The 15,619-nt window shown below is 37.2% G+C and overlaps 1 protein-coding gene across 1 annotated transcript in view; it reads right to left on the bottom strand.

Annotated features, from left to right (window-relative positions):
• Nucleotides 1–15,619, bottom strand: part of LOC138166542 (cytidine monophosphate-N-acetylneuraminic acid hydroxylase) — a 95,529-nt gene that overhangs the window by 40,684 nt on the left and 39,226 nt on the right. Inside the window, exons 5-7 of the mRNA XM_069095038.1 lie at nt 14,071–14,180; nt 9,317–9,507; nt 4,504–4,651 (exon numbers count right to left, since the gene is read on the bottom strand). Of these exons, the coding sequence (XP_068951139.1) occupies nt 4,504–4,651; nt 9,317–9,507; nt 14,071–14,180 (449 nt within the window). The remainder of the gene's footprint in view (nt 1–4,503; nt 4,652–9,316; nt 9,508–14,070; nt 14,181–15,619) is intronic.

The following is a 15,619-nucleotide window of genomic DNA, read 5'->3' as shown; positions in this document are numbered from 1 at the left end:
GGGCAGGGAAAAGAATGCTATATTTGGAGTTAGAAAACCTCTGTTCAAATCCCATCTCTGCCACTTACTACATATGTGACTTTGGGCAAGTTATCACTTAATCTCTCTGAGCCTGTTTTTCTAAAGATAAAATGAAGCAGTTGTACCACTTGGCTTCTAAGGAAGGTCCTTTCAAGTTCTAAATTTATGATCTTATGACTAGAACTCTGGGAGAGGGGTTAGACATCTAAATTTGGAAGTTACCAACATACAGGTGGTTAACGCCTTGATAGTAGATGAAGTCAACAAGGGAGAGAAAGGAGAGAAAAGGACTGAAGATAAAGTCTTAGAGAACATCTACACTTGGGGAAAGAGAAAAGAAGTGGTTAAATAAGTTGGAGGAGAATCAATCAGTGCCATGAAAATCAAGGAAGGAAAAATTATAAAAGTTAATCCTTCCTGGCTCCTAGCTAGGCTTTTGAGCAAGCTCAAGAGTAAAACAGCAAGCAGGCCCTTCTGGCTGGCAAAGTTGAGTCTGGTATGCCCCTAAAGGATTAATTACCTCCTGTCTCTTCCCTAGGTATCCAAACTGGCCCAAGAGTGCAAGAGGGCTAGGGTCCCAACCCTGACAGGCTTTCTCCAATTCACAACAACACAGTGTGTTGAGCTGTGCTGACACAGCTTGTCTGTGAACCTTATAATCCCCAGCCTTCATCATCAGACTTTGCTATTACTCTATCTAGATTCATTTTCCAGTGGTTAATATATTCTTATCTTTTCCTATTCTTCCTATCCATGTAATATAGAACAGCCATTTGCAAAAGAACAATTTACCAACCTCAATTAATTGCTTCCTCATTCCCATCTTCATCAACCCTGTGCTTCAATTCCTCCAGGTATGACTCCTCCATCCGCCATCCCTTCTGGAAAGCTTGTTCCGTTACATTCATCTTAAGCCTCTCCCCACTCCTCCTATATACTGTCTCCCTTGTGAAATTCCAATTTGCATTCCAAACCACCCTTTTGATACTAGCTGTACTTTTGCTTGTTCCCTTGAACTCATTGGTTCTGATGAGGGAGTTGAAATACTCTTTGCTTCCCAATGACACTTCCAGATTTTCCTTCTACTGCTATCACTCATTAACATCTCCATTAAGGGTCACTCAATCCAAATCTACCACCTAACCTAGATTCTGTTAACTATTGTCTACTTGCCTTCAGGGTATTCCCATTCTTTCTTCACTGAGTTCAGTCCTTGCTCAGTCTTTCTATCTCAGATCATTCCTTCACTTCAGCAGGCTTCAACACACTTGTTGATGTTTCCTCAAACACCATTTTCCTAGTTTTCAATCAATTTTCCAGGAAGAAATCATGAAACCATGCTAACTAAATCCACTAAAATTTTACACTAGCTAATTTCAACCAGGCCCTCATAATAGTAAAGCAATTCTACTCCTCCTCCCTAATTTATTTCTGTTCTCATTGATCACATCGGTTTCTCGAAAGCTTTTCTCTTTCCTTAAAGCTCCCACTATACCCTTCTTCCTACCCTCTCTACCAAGAATTTTATCTCATACTTCTAAAAATTCATCAAGTTTGCTCTTTTCTCCTCCTCCTCCTCACCTCATATCTCCATTATTTCCTCCTTCATTCCATTATCTAATGTGGAGGAAGTGAGGTTCTCTGCTTGCCAAGGCCAGTCTCTCTACATGTGTCCTTGATACCATCCCCTATGATGGGTGAAATCTGAAATAACTAAGGAAACAAACGTTCAAGCTTCTGCAAATGTTGATTTTTTTTTATCAGTGCATGCCAATCATATGACAAATGAGGAGTAGGCCTTCTTAATTTGGCAATGGACCCTGAAAACATGGGAAGAGAGATTTTTATTGCATTAAAAGAAGACAATTAACAGAATATAAACCAGAATACAAGATTAGATCATCTGATTTCTAATTAGAGGAAAAATTAGGGGTTTTCCAAATTGGGAGGGAGATGAGTTAGTGTCCAGAGTTGAGAGGGGAGAGGGAGCCAGTGTGGACTTTTCTGAATGTAAAATTGGATGTCACTCAGTTCCCATGATTACCAAGCAGATAGAATTTACAGGAAAATGAAACTTAGGTCTCAAAATGGAGTTACTTTTGCAAGTTATTTTACAAGTTTTTTTTACAAGGACTCAGTTTGGTTCACACAATTTCTACAATTCTATCATCCCTCATCCTCTCTCCAGCAGGTTGCCTCCACCATTATTTTCACTTCTCACAATTTTTCAGCTCTATCTACTTGCAATTTCTCTTCTCCCTACAAATACGTTCATATTGACTCTTCCTTTAAAAAAATTGCTAGATCCTACTATACCAGCCAGCAATCATCTAATATAACTTCTGACCTCAAATAAATTTGAAAAAGCTATCTGAAATCAGTACCTCCCTTTTCTTTCACTCTCTTCTAAACAATGTGTGGTCTGGTTTCCAATATTATCATTCGACTGAAACTGCTCTCTGAAGTTCCCAATGATCTCTTAATTTCCAAATCTAATGACCTCTTTTTTTTTTTTGGAGGGGGGAAGGCAGGGCAATTGCAGTTAAATGACTTGTCCAAGGTTACACAGCTAGTAAGTGTTAAGCGTCAGACATCATATTTGAACTCAGGTCCTCCTGACTCCAGGGCCAGTGCTCTATTCACTGCCCCACCTAGCTGCTCCCTAACAACCTCTTTTGATCCTCATTCTTGTTGACTTCACAGCCTTTGACACTGCTGACATCTACTTCCATGTGTATAATCTCCCCTCTCTAGATTTTTATTGCATTGCTCTTCCTTTGTTCTCTTTCTATCGGACCACTACTTCCTAGTCTTTTTTGCTGGATCTTTATCTTACACCTACTAAGTGTCAGTGTTCCTTAAGTCTTTGTCCTCAAGGCTCTCCTTTCTCTTATTCCTTTATTTTCTCATTTGGTAAAGTCATCAGCTATACTGGGTTCAATTATTATCTCTATGAAAATTGTTCTCAGATTTTATGCACATCTATAAACTCTCTTAACTGTCAGTCCCACATTGCCAACTGCCTTTTGGACCCTGGATAGCCTGTAGGCATCACAAACTCAACATATCCAGAACAGATCCCTTCAAACAATTATTATTGTTTGGGTACTAACATCCTTCCAGTAATCCAGATTAAAAATTTAAGTATTATTCTCAACTTCTTTCTCTTGCTTATCCTTACCTATCCAATCAGTTGCCAAAATTTTATGACTTCTTTCTCTATAACATCTCATATACATCCTTTCCTCTGAACTAACACAGCCATAATTCTAGTTCGGGCTATCATCATTTTTCACCTGGACTATTCCAACAACCTTTTATTTTGGTCTCCCTGCCTCAGGCATCACCCTATTCCAGTCCATTCTCCACTCAACTACCAAATTGATTTTCCTTACATGTAGGTGTGACAATGTCATCATTAACTCTTATTCTGCCCCCTCATACTAAATTGCAGTGGCTCCCTATTAACTCCTGAATCAAATATAAAGTCCACTCTTTGGTACTGAAAATTCTTCATGAACTGGGCCCTTCTTACCTTCCCAGTGTTATTACTTTCCCTTTCTATAATCTAGACATACCACTTTACTTTTCCTTGAACATGACACTTCATCTCTGTGCCTTTGCACTGACTGTTCCCAGTGCCTAGAATGCTATTCCTACCAACCTCCAACTCTTAGACTCTCCAATTTCCTTTAAGACTCAACCAAAGTACCATCTTCTTTCTTGGTCTCTACCTAATTCCTTACCTCCCCAGTTACAGATGCCATCCCTCTAAGGTCACCTTCCATCAATTTCTTATATGTTTTGATTTAAATAGATTGTATCCTTTTTAGAGTATAAACTCCTTGATGACAACCACTAAAATTGCCTTTTCTTTATATATCCAGGGTTTAACATAGTACCTTCCATTTAGTAAGGACTTAATAAATGTTTGTTAATTGAGTGATTAAAGAACCAGGAGTCAATGTGTTATATGCAATGCTACAGAGATATTAAGGAAGATAACAGAAAATTCCACTAAATAGGATGATTATGATTAATTCTATTTAAGAGAGAAATTTTTGTAAACTTTTCTGGACAAAAGCCATATAATGAGTGGTTCAGGAATAAATAAACTTACACTTTAGAAAAAAAATAACTGCAAACAAAAGGAATGTCACAAAGATTAAGAGTGAAAGGGAGGAGACATAATCCGAGGGACTGGCAATTGAGGGAAAGATGAATCAATAAGTCCCTTAAAATTTGAATAAATTTCCATTGTCCAAATTTTGGAAAAAGGAAACTCATCTTTCATAATGCTTAATTTAATATGGTCCCGCCCAACAACAAAACTCAATTTAAGGCTGTTTCTACACAACATGAAGCAGGTGAAGATTTGTAATTCTCTTCTTAATTCAGTTTATTCTAAAAACCAGCACTGCCTCATGGAAACCCCTTTGAACAGCATTACTCAGAGGTTCATAAAAGACTCAAATGTCTGACCTTCTGCCAAGTTCCAAATGGCACCACATGAATGTTTGTCAATGGTACACCACTCTGCTTTAAATTCCAAAACACAGGCCTTTCTGTGTTTCCAACATAAATAGGAATATTTGGTCTTCGTTCAGCAAGCTTCTTCAGAGTAGGATAGCTAGACTCAGGAAGAAAAGAACAAAGGATGAAAACAGAAATATCCATCATAAGAAATAGAACATTCCTTTCTATACATTATTACAGAGAATAGGCATTGTAAAAACAGATTTTTCTCCATTTTACAGGAAAAAAGCATTCATATCTAAACATAAGATGAATCGAATAATAAGAAAGGTTTTCAGGAAGAAGATGCCACTCTTAGAAATCATCTATCTTGGGATGCATGTGTCAACCTGGTTTATAGGTTCATGGATAATGTAAGCTAGCCCTTATCCCAATACTACTAACACAGATCACCCCAGTTTCAATTTCTTCCTTCTGCCATAAGTAGCAGAGACAAAAGACTGAGAGAATTTTGATATGTGGATTAGAATGTGAAGGACACATAAGGTAACCTCATTTTGGAAGAGAATTCTTTTAAAGGATCCATATTTATTCTTTTACCTCATTGTAAAGTCAATATTATTAGCAAGACGACATAGTCAAACTCAGGGAACCAATATGGAGCAATGGCAAGAAGGGTGAACTTGTAGTCATGGAACCTGAGTTTGAGTCCCAGCTCTGCCACCTAATGCCTGCGTGAACCTGAGCAATTTCCTTCCCCTCTCTGGACCTCAGTCTTGTCATCTGTAAAAAGAGGGGGTTGGACTAGATAACTCCCAAAGTGCCTTTCAACTCCAAATCAATGATCCTATGAACTTCATTTGAGCTTCATCAAATCAAAGTTTGTAACAATTCAGATACAGGTGATTCAGTCTGAAAATATTTATTGGTTGTTCACTGTGTGGCCAACTCTGCTATCAAAGATTTCTTTCTCTGTGAAGTTTTAGCATCAAATAAAAGCAATGAGGTAAAAATCAATCTTTTTTTCAACCCAAGACCTCAAGAAACTAAAGGTTCTTGAAATAGTTCTTCAATTTCTGATGCCATGAATTGATTCTTGTGTATTAAAACACTTTGATGGTATGGCCAGAACAGTCCCTTCCATATCATAGGTGCTCAACAAATATTCTTCAACTCAGCTGACTTGAGATTTTCAATAAGTGATGTAGATTGAAATCCATTATGAATTATTATTTCTTTTTCACTAACTTAATTAATATTATTCATTTGTGCCCATGTCTACTCTATTTAATGTTAGGTAGTATGGCATAGGGATAAAGTGCCATCCTTGAAGTCAAGAAGACCTGGTTCAAGTTTTGCCTCTGATACACATAAGCTGTGCAACCATGGGCAAGTCACTCAGAGGCCTGGTGAATGACTAAAAAGAGATGTTCCAAAGGATTTGTTGATCTGCCTTAGTGGAAGGTGTCTTCCTACTAGAGATTTCCACACATTGTTAAAATCATAGTTCCAGGCATCCTTGACCCAATCCCAAATCTTCTTTTACATATTTAATAGTTATGCTTAATATACAATACTTAATATTTCATTTCTCTGAAAGTTTTCTATAATAGAAACATTTGATTCAGTCCCCAGAAGGTACCGAAATAAAACTAACCACAATGAATGTCAACATCAGTGAAATTCATTTACAGATTCACCCAATAAAATTAACCTTCAAATGTTAAATTTTCACTTCTTAAATATAAAGTTTTGTTTTCTTTTTTCCTATTGTTTTTTGCTTCACTTTGGAGAGTGGGGGAAGTTATGTTTTAAAAAATCAACAGCTTCCTCCTATTACTTTGAACTAAGGTAGGTCTAGTCTACATACAAAGGTTATAATTCCATGGTGATAAAAATATGATCCCGCCTACAAACGGACTCTTTTATTATTTTGTTGGAGACAAGGCAAGGAAAAATATACAATGTACTGATTTTAAACTCTAGATGTATTCCATCTAATTCTGTCCAGATCACTCTTTATCACCTTTGGTGTTTTCTCTGGCCAATTGTATTATAAAACAATTTTCTTTCTTCCTGCCTTCCCCCACCATGTAATAATATCTTTATTCTCTACATAAGCCAGTTAGACTTTACCATAACACTATATTATTATGTTGCACATGGACTATGAAGCCAGTTATTCCATAATTCTAATGTTGGTTTCTCTGGGGCACAGTTATGACAAAACAGGGCATTGTGAGAAGCAGTGTAGACTCTGGATACTACTGTCTCATGTAATCCAGCATATCTAGATTTTTTTTTCCAAAGTTTTTTTAAAGCAAAAGCTTTTCTAAACAAAGAATCTATCTTAATCAAATAGGAGCCAAGATCAAAATAGGTATGTTCTAACTTGTCTGTGATTTTCCTCAAAACTAGTAAAATACTTTAACATTGGTAGTTGTCTGGAATAATGGATAGAATCCTGGAAGACCTAAGTCCAAATCCAGCCTCATATACTTACTAGTTGTGTGACCCTGAGCAAGTCACTTAACCTCTGTCTGCATCAGTTTCCTCAACTATAAAACAGAGATAATGATAGTACCTACATCCCAGGGTTGATGTGTGGATTAAATGATATATTTATAATGTACTTAGCACAGTGCCTAGCTGTCAGTACCTAACTTCCTTCCAAAATTTCTGTAATTTCATCAATATGAATACTTTCTTCACCAATACAGATAACAATCACATAAGAGGTGGTTTTATAAGTTGGTGTGGTCACAAAATCATGGAATCATAGAATCTAAGGTTAAGATCTGATTTCACAGGGCATCTAGATGAATATGCACAACCTGATCAAGAATTCCCTCTCCAGTACCATTCCTAGTCTCTCTTGAAGATGTCCAGCAAAGAGGGACCTAATGCCTCCCAAGCTGGTCTGTTGCCCTGTTGAACAACTCTAATGTTTAGAATGTTTTCCCTTATATCAAGCCTAGATCAGAGACTTTGCTGCTTCCGCTTTTTGTTAATAGTCCTGTCTGCTGGGCCAATTAGAACAAGTCCTATCTCTCCCACATGACAACTCTTCTTAGACTTACTGATTCTATCATGTCCCCCCTAAGTCTTCTCTTCTCCAGGTTAAACGTTTCCAGTTCCTTCAGGTGCTCCATATGTACCTTCTCTATCCCTGTTACCTTTCTGGTCTCCCTCTTCTAGATATTCAAGATGTCCATGTCCTTACTAAAATATGGTGCCCAAAGAGAAAACATAACACTCCAGACCAAGGCAGAATACAGTGAAATTTTTACCTTCCCTGATTTTGGCACTACGATTCTTTTTTTTTTTTGGGGGGGGGGGGAGAGGGCAGTTGGGGTTAAGTGACTTGCCCAAGGTCACAAGGCTAGTTTTTGTGTTAAGTGTCTGAAGCCAGATTTGAACTCAGGTCCTCCTGATGCCAGGGCCGCTGCTCTATTCACTGCACCACCTAGCCACCCCAACACTATGATTCTTAATGCAACCTAAGATAGCATAAGTATTTTGATTACCATGTTACTAGGTTTTTTTCTTTTTTTTTAAGTTTAAAGCAACAGTTTATAACTGACCTTAATACAATACACACCAATGCACACTGACAGGGTCAGTTTCTTCAGCAAGTCTGTTTATGTCTGTACCTTCATTCCTAAAATTGTGGGATTTATTTCTTATCAGGGTGGGCTAAAAAGGAATTTGACCTTGGACAAATACATAGATCATGACACCAAATGTTCTTAATAAGTCCAGTCCCATCCTTTTTCAGATCCTCCTCTTTGAGTTTACCTGATCTTATTCACAATTTTCATAGAAACCCAGTGAAGGAAGTGGGGAATTTTGCATCCATTTCTGAGCAAAGGAACCTTTCTGTTCTGTGTGATGACATAGTACAAAGTACAAATGCAAATATGACAATGGGAAGGGGAGATGAAGAAAAACTAGATGCTCCAGATACCCTTTGTTCCCAGGAGTATTTTCTAGTCACACTAACCCCTTTCTGTACTCATGAAGATGATTTTGTGAAGCCAAGTATAAAATTTTGCATTTATCCACATTTCATTTCACCTAATTTAACCCAACACTCTACCCTATAGAGATCCTTCTAGATTTTAACTCCTAAAAACTATCAATATTAGAGCAGTTAAAAGGAGTTTATATTGACAAAAGGCATGGATTATAGTCCATTGGAATGATTTCCAAAAAACTGAAGGGGTAAGAAAGAGGGATGCACTGGGAGAAGGGAAAGGGAGAAGGGAGAAATTTTTCCCTCATAAAAGAGGTGATAATACAGAAACGTAAGCTATTACAATCCTTATAACAGGTCTCATACAGCATAAATCCATCCTATGAATCAATAACAAATAATATATCAATACAATCACTGATATGCATTAAAGCACAATCATCTGAGTAAATACTGACTAAATTGAATAGGGGTATCCAAATAATCTTCACAGATCCAGAGAAATCAAGTGATTTACCTAAGGACACACAAATAGTAAATGTCAGTGGTTAGATTTGATCTGAAGTCCTCTGAGTCGAGAGGTAGAATGCTTTCAACTGCTCTACACGTACCTCACCTTTCCTTCCTCAGAGAGAAAATATATGTAAAATCGTTGTCAAAAAGCAAAGGAAAAATGATGCCAAACACCTAGAGGATATCATTATTGTGGCCTACATTTCATCCAAGATGAATTCCATGGAGGGTGTGCAGCAACTACATAAATAACTGAGGAAATGTTTAAGGGTTGACCGATTCTCAAAGTCCACAGGACAGGTTAACTCTTCTACTGGCTTCCAGGATTACCTCAAGTGATCAGAATGCATGTGACTGATGTAAATGAGATCTGCTTGGCACAGCCTCTCAAGCCAATCCGAGGGAGGCTCATGAAGCAGCCACCATCCTCTAGCAAAGGCAGGACCAGTTAACCAAGGGTCAAATATCATTTTCTTATCTCCTAATTTGAGATCCATGCAGGCGTGGGTGAGGTATGTTATCTAGAAAGGTAAATAGACAAAGATAATAGACATGAAAATTAACTTTTACTGCTCATCAATGAATGAATGAATGACTTAGACTGGGCTAGCTCCAAGTGGCATGTTAGTGGACAATGTTTCTGTGTATGATCTGATGAAACCTTAGAAGTCAAGTGAAAAAGGAGTTTTTAATAGAAAATTAAAGTCTTGGGAAGTCAAAATGGATTGCCAAGAAAAGGCTTGCCAGGCAAGACTACACATAGGGGAAAAAAGGATTCATGTATTTATGATCTGGGTATCAAACCAACAGATATACCAACTTCTTAATTTATTTCATTTACCTCCTGATTTCTTATCTACCATCTGTAGGAGAGCCAGAACTAAAAGCAGAGAAGAGTAGCCAATTTCCTGGGATGTAATGCAAGGAAAAGAAAGATTTTTTTTTTTCAATTTAATTTTATCTTCCCCCAGTTACATGTAAAAACAAAGAAGGCTCTTTTAAAAAATACTGTTTTTTTCAGAAGGGAACATACTTTTAAGGTCCAAATATTCTACTCTCCATAGCACATAGGGGTGTGTGTGTGTGTGTGTGAGAGAGAGAGAGAGAGAGAGAGAGAAAGAAACAGACAGAGACAGAGAAATCAAGTCCTATGTGATAAAAGTTCAGATTCTCTGGTAAACAGCTATGCACAAAGCAAACTTTTCAAATTTGTCAAACATGCATAGAACTTTTGTCCTTCCCTTGGCCTACAGTATGCCAATCTTTTTAGATAATTTAACAGAAATATGGCTATAAATTTTGCAATAAGCATTTAGGAACAAGGTAGAAGTTTAAGATGCTATGATAGCCATTCTCTTCCTTTACCTACTACCTGAAGATACTACCATGGTGGGGCTGGGGTGAGTGTTTGTATACATACATTTTACTCAGTTGCCTAAATTTTCCTGAGTTATTGACCTATGAAGAAATTTCCTTTCACTTTGATGCCAGTAATCTGAGACACAGAGAAGCCATTGGGGGGAGAGGGAGGGAGACAGAATAAGCAGGGGGAACTGAGCACTACTCCCTGTCCCTTATGACAGAAATCAAGGAAAGCAAATGGAGCTGAGACTTCATGGCATGGAAGAACACATGTGAAAGCAGAGACATGTTTGAGCAGGATAATGCCAGTTATCTGGAGTGGAGAACAGACTGGGTTTGGAAAGACTATCAGAATGCAGTCTACCTTTTCTCTGGAGGGGAATTTTAATGCTCCAATCCCTGGAGCATTGATTGGGAACCCTTCTACCCACTCCCCCTAAATTCCCCCTCCCAATCGTTGTGAGTGGAAGTAGCACAAGTCTGTTCCTTAAAATGCTTATTTGCATGTCTATGGTACTTGAAGTTGTTAATAGTGTATGAGCTTTTGTGATAATTTGTTTCCAAGCTATTATAAGAGCAAACTGAGAATGAGAGAGGGAAAATGAACCAAAAAAAGGAGTGATTTTCTTCAACTCAAACTGAGGTAGGGAATGAGCTATAGAGGGAATTTTTGCAAAATTAGTAATCTCTCATATATCCATACCTGTGAGAATGCTTATCAACCTGGAGAGAGATAATAATGAAACGAGACAGTAGCAGTTATAGTGGAAGTTGATGTTTGTTTAGGGAACCACCCTATAAGTTAGGCAGTGTGAAGTCTTACCTGGCCACAATAGCAATCTTAGGCCCAGGTTACTCTTCTACTTTAATAGATGCATGAATGGGGAACATAAGAAAAGATAGTGTAGACATTCCTTTCTCTAATGCAAATCATAGCCACTCCATGTTTTCTCATCCTGTGTCATTCTTATCTATTTCTTTCTATAAATTCAACTATTTCAATTCAACAATCATGTGTTAAAGTTGTTAATATGTGCTTTTGTTAGTACATTAATACATTTAATTTTAATTCTATTTCAGATCTATTTGTTCAGCCCTAACCTCTCTACTGATCCCCAGTCTTATGTCTCCAACTGCCTATTGGGCATCTTAAACTGACTTGAATTCCACATATTGAGAAATGAACTCACTATTTCTTCCCTCCTCCTCCAGACTTTACCTTCTTCCTACCTTCCCAATGCTTATGGAAGGTACCACCATCTTCCCAGTCACCCATGCTCACGACCTATGTGTCATCCTAGACTCTGCACTCTCTCTCACCTCCCCCCCCGCCCATATCTGATGCAATCTGTTGATTTTACCTTTCTTATATCTCTCATACATACCCTCTTCTATCCTCTCATATTGCCCCCACCCAGGTGTAGGCCCTCATCACCTCATGCTTAAACAATTGCAATAGCCTGGTCTCCCTGCCACAAATGTTTCCCTACTCTAGCCCTTCCTCTACTCAGATGTTAAAGTGATCTTTCTTAAAGTACAGACCTGACTATGTCATTCTCCTTCATGATAAACTCCAGTGGTTTTCACTTGCAAGATCAAATACATAATTCTCCATTTGGTATTCAAAGGCCTTCATAACTTGGACTCTCTCACCCCCTACCTTCCAGTCTCCGTATACCTTATACATTAGCACCAGAACTAGCACTGCCACATACTTTTCAATTCAATGACACTGACTTCCTTGCTGTTCCTCACAGATAACATTCCCTCACCCAAGACTGGGCATTTTGACTAGCTTTCCCCCATGCCTAGAATGGTTTACCTTCTTCATCTCTGCCTCCTGCCTTTCCTGACTTCCTTCAACTAAAATCCTACCTTCTTCAGAAAGTCTTTCCTAATCTCCCTTAATTCACTGTCTTTCCTCTGTTGATTATCTCCAATTTATCCTGTAGATATCTTGTTGGTCCATATTTATTTGTATCAGACAGTGCTCCATTAGATAGTAATCCTTGAGAACAAGGATTGTCTTTTTATCTTTTGATGTCTCTTCAGTGCTGTAAAGTGCCTGGCACTTAATATCTTGGCTAATTGATTGACAATAAAAGTGAAGTTATAAATGGGAGAGGATCTAGAAGGAAAGATAATAAGTTCAAGATGTGTATGAGATATCCAGTTTGAGGTATCTAATAATCAAATGGAGATGGGAGATGGGAGAACAAACATAAGATTCATCAGAATAGATCAACAATTTGATCCATGGGAGCTGATGAGATTAGCAAGCAAAATAGTGTGGAGGAAGAAGAGAAGAGGGCCCAGGTTAGAGTCCTTGGGACATCCAGAGTTGGAAGAATCCTGAACAAAGCTACTTCCAAAATGTCTGCTATACAATATGATATAATTTAAATATTAAATGGGTACAGGAGACACTTTGCTGGATGGTAGTCTTTGCATTTTGTTCTACTGAATTAGATGTTTTTTAAAAATACATAAGCAACAGGATTAGTAAGATCATATATCATATCATATCATATCATATCAATAAGACTGTAATGTCTGTGGGTTAGTATTAATTACAGAGATGAGCAGTGAGGCAGAAGAGGTTGGAGAGAAGGCCCTAGCAGAGCAACCAGGAGGAAAACAAAGCAATCCCAGGAACTCCTGCCTATGTCAGGGGTTCTAATAAAGCAATGTCTCCATGCCATAGTCAGTCAGGTTCAGGATCTAAAGCTTGATCCTAGGAATGAGAATGACTATGTCCTACATCTCCAAGGTTTTGAGCCATGGTAATAAACTAATTTAAGTCTTCCCAGGACTAGGAGAAGTTGGAGGCATGAATAGACAGTGTATTAATTATAATTTTATTCCTCTTACTAGTTATGTGCCAAAGAATTACAAATATTATATAAAGTTAGGCATGTCTGTCTGTTGCTGATATAGTTAGCCTGTCATATGACCAGGAATCAATGAAATATAACAGATTTATGGGGGAAACAGGATTTCCGGGTTAAATGTGAGCTTAGAGCTAGATTTATAACTCAAGCCACACAGAAAGAAATAGAGTTGGGGGGAAAAGGTTGTGTGCTGAGAACCACAGAAAGTCTGGCATTTATTGAAACTGTCTTGCATTCAGTAGAGAATGCAATTATCTAGATAAACATAAGAATTCCCAGAAGCTGTTTTTTATTTGGGAACAGGAACAAGTTAGTGGCTAGGAATGCTGTTTATTAAATTTCATGAAAGAATGAAAGTAGACGTAGAGACCAGAACAAGTTATATTTCTGTACCTTTTTCCTTTCTCCCACATGACAATTATTCATGTGTATGGACAGGGGCCTGTGTTTTACTGGAATTTACTATTCTGCCCCTGAATATCACACACACACACACACACACACACACACACACACACACACACACATTGTACAGTCCTTGGCATATAGTAGTTGTCTAATATATGCTCACTTAATGTTGTTGAATTTAATAAGTCTGGATATAAAGAGAGTCAGAATGATAAAGCAGACCGATGTATATGAAGTTAGAAAGAACTAAGTTCAAATTCTGCCTTTGACACTTAGCCACGTGACCATGAGCAAGTCACTTAAAGATCTCTGAACCTAATACTTTACAGAGGGATTTGTAAGGTTCAAATGAGATAATACATGTAAAGCACTTTGCAATCTTTAAAACACCATAGAAATTGTCATCACTATCATCATCATTACCTGCACCTCTCCAAAAGCTAAGTCCTCAGGAGGATGAGGGTCTGCATCCCAAGGGTTAGGAGGATTCAATTCTATTAGCAAAAGTCCATTATTTTCATCCATTTCAATGACTAGAATCAAAACAGCGATAAAAAAGTACTAAAATTAATGGGGGAGAAAAACTCTTTGGAAACAGTAGGTGTATATCACCAAGAAGGAAGTTTGAAAAGTTTCATTTTTATTTTTAAGGAAATTTACAAATTCAATTAATGAGAATAATTATACTACTTTGGTCTTTTCCCCTTAATGCTACTAAATACTTTTAAAGTATTCTATTAACATAGCACTCAATTCATCTGTTCACTTTTTTTATTTTAAAAAATTTATTTATTTTAAATTTTTTCTTTTTAAATTTTGAATTTCAAATTCTCTCCATCCCTCCCAACTATCTCCCATCTGATGAGAAGGCAAGCACTATAATCCCAATTAATTATACATGTGGAATCATGTAAAAAAATATATCCATATTAACCATATCAAACACACACAAAAAAACAAGAAAAATAAAGTAAGAAAATTATATTTCAATTTGCATTCAGAGTTCATTAGTTCTCTCTCTAGGGGTAAAAACATGTTTTCATTATGTGTCCTTTGGAATTATCTCAGATCATTGTATTGATCAGAGTAACCAAGTTTTTCACAGTTGATTATCGTTACAACATTGCTGTTCCTGTGCAAAATGATTTCCTGGTTCTTCTTGCTTCACTTTGCATCAGTTCATATAGATCCTGCCATATTTTTCTGAAATCACTCCTCTCATTATTTCCATTAGTACAATAGTACAATCACAATTGTATGACACAATTTGTTCAGCCATTACCTAATTGATGAGCATCTCTTCAATTTCCAATTCCTTGCTACCACAAAAAGAACGACTATAAATATTTTTGTACATATATGTCCTCATTTTTCTTTGATTGCTTTGGGATACAGACCTAGTAGCAATATTTGCTGGGGCAAATGGTATGCACAGTTTGATAGGCCTTTGACATAGTTCCAAATTGTTCTCTAGAATAGTTGGATCAGTTCACAACTCCACCAATAATACATACATGTTCCTATTTTTATATAACCTCTGCAGCACTTGCCCTTTCTGATATGTGTGAGGTCGTACCCAGAGTTGTTTTCATTTGCCTTTCTCTAATCAATAGTGATTTAGAGCATTTTTTTATATGACTATTGACAGCTTTGATTTCTTCTGAAAACTGCCTGTTTATATCCTTTGGCCATTTATCAATTGAGGAAGGGCTCTTATTTTCATAAATTGGACTCATTTCCCCATATATTTGAGAAATGAGGCCTTTATCAGAGAAACTTGCTGTACATTTTAAAATATTGCTTCATTGTCTATGGTACCTTTTAGCCAAAATATAGTTTACCTGATTATCTAATTCATTTTTTTTGTTTTTTGTTAGAGCTACAGGTAACTCTGAATAAATGCAATTACCATATGTGCCTTCTTAGGCCATGCAACCTGTTGTGAAGTTTTCAAATTGACTGCATTCTCAAA

This window comes from Petaurus breviceps, unplaced genomic scaffold (assembly GCF_028583685.1).
Source record: "Petaurus breviceps papuanus isolate PSGF00001 unplaced genomic scaffold, PetGlider_PUasm1.0 224, whole genome shotgun sequence".
Taxonomy (NCBI): Eukaryota; Metazoa; Chordata; class Mammalia; order Diprotodontia; family Petauridae; genus Petaurus; species Petaurus breviceps.
This window is presented reverse-complemented; position numbering and strand designations above follow the sequence as displayed.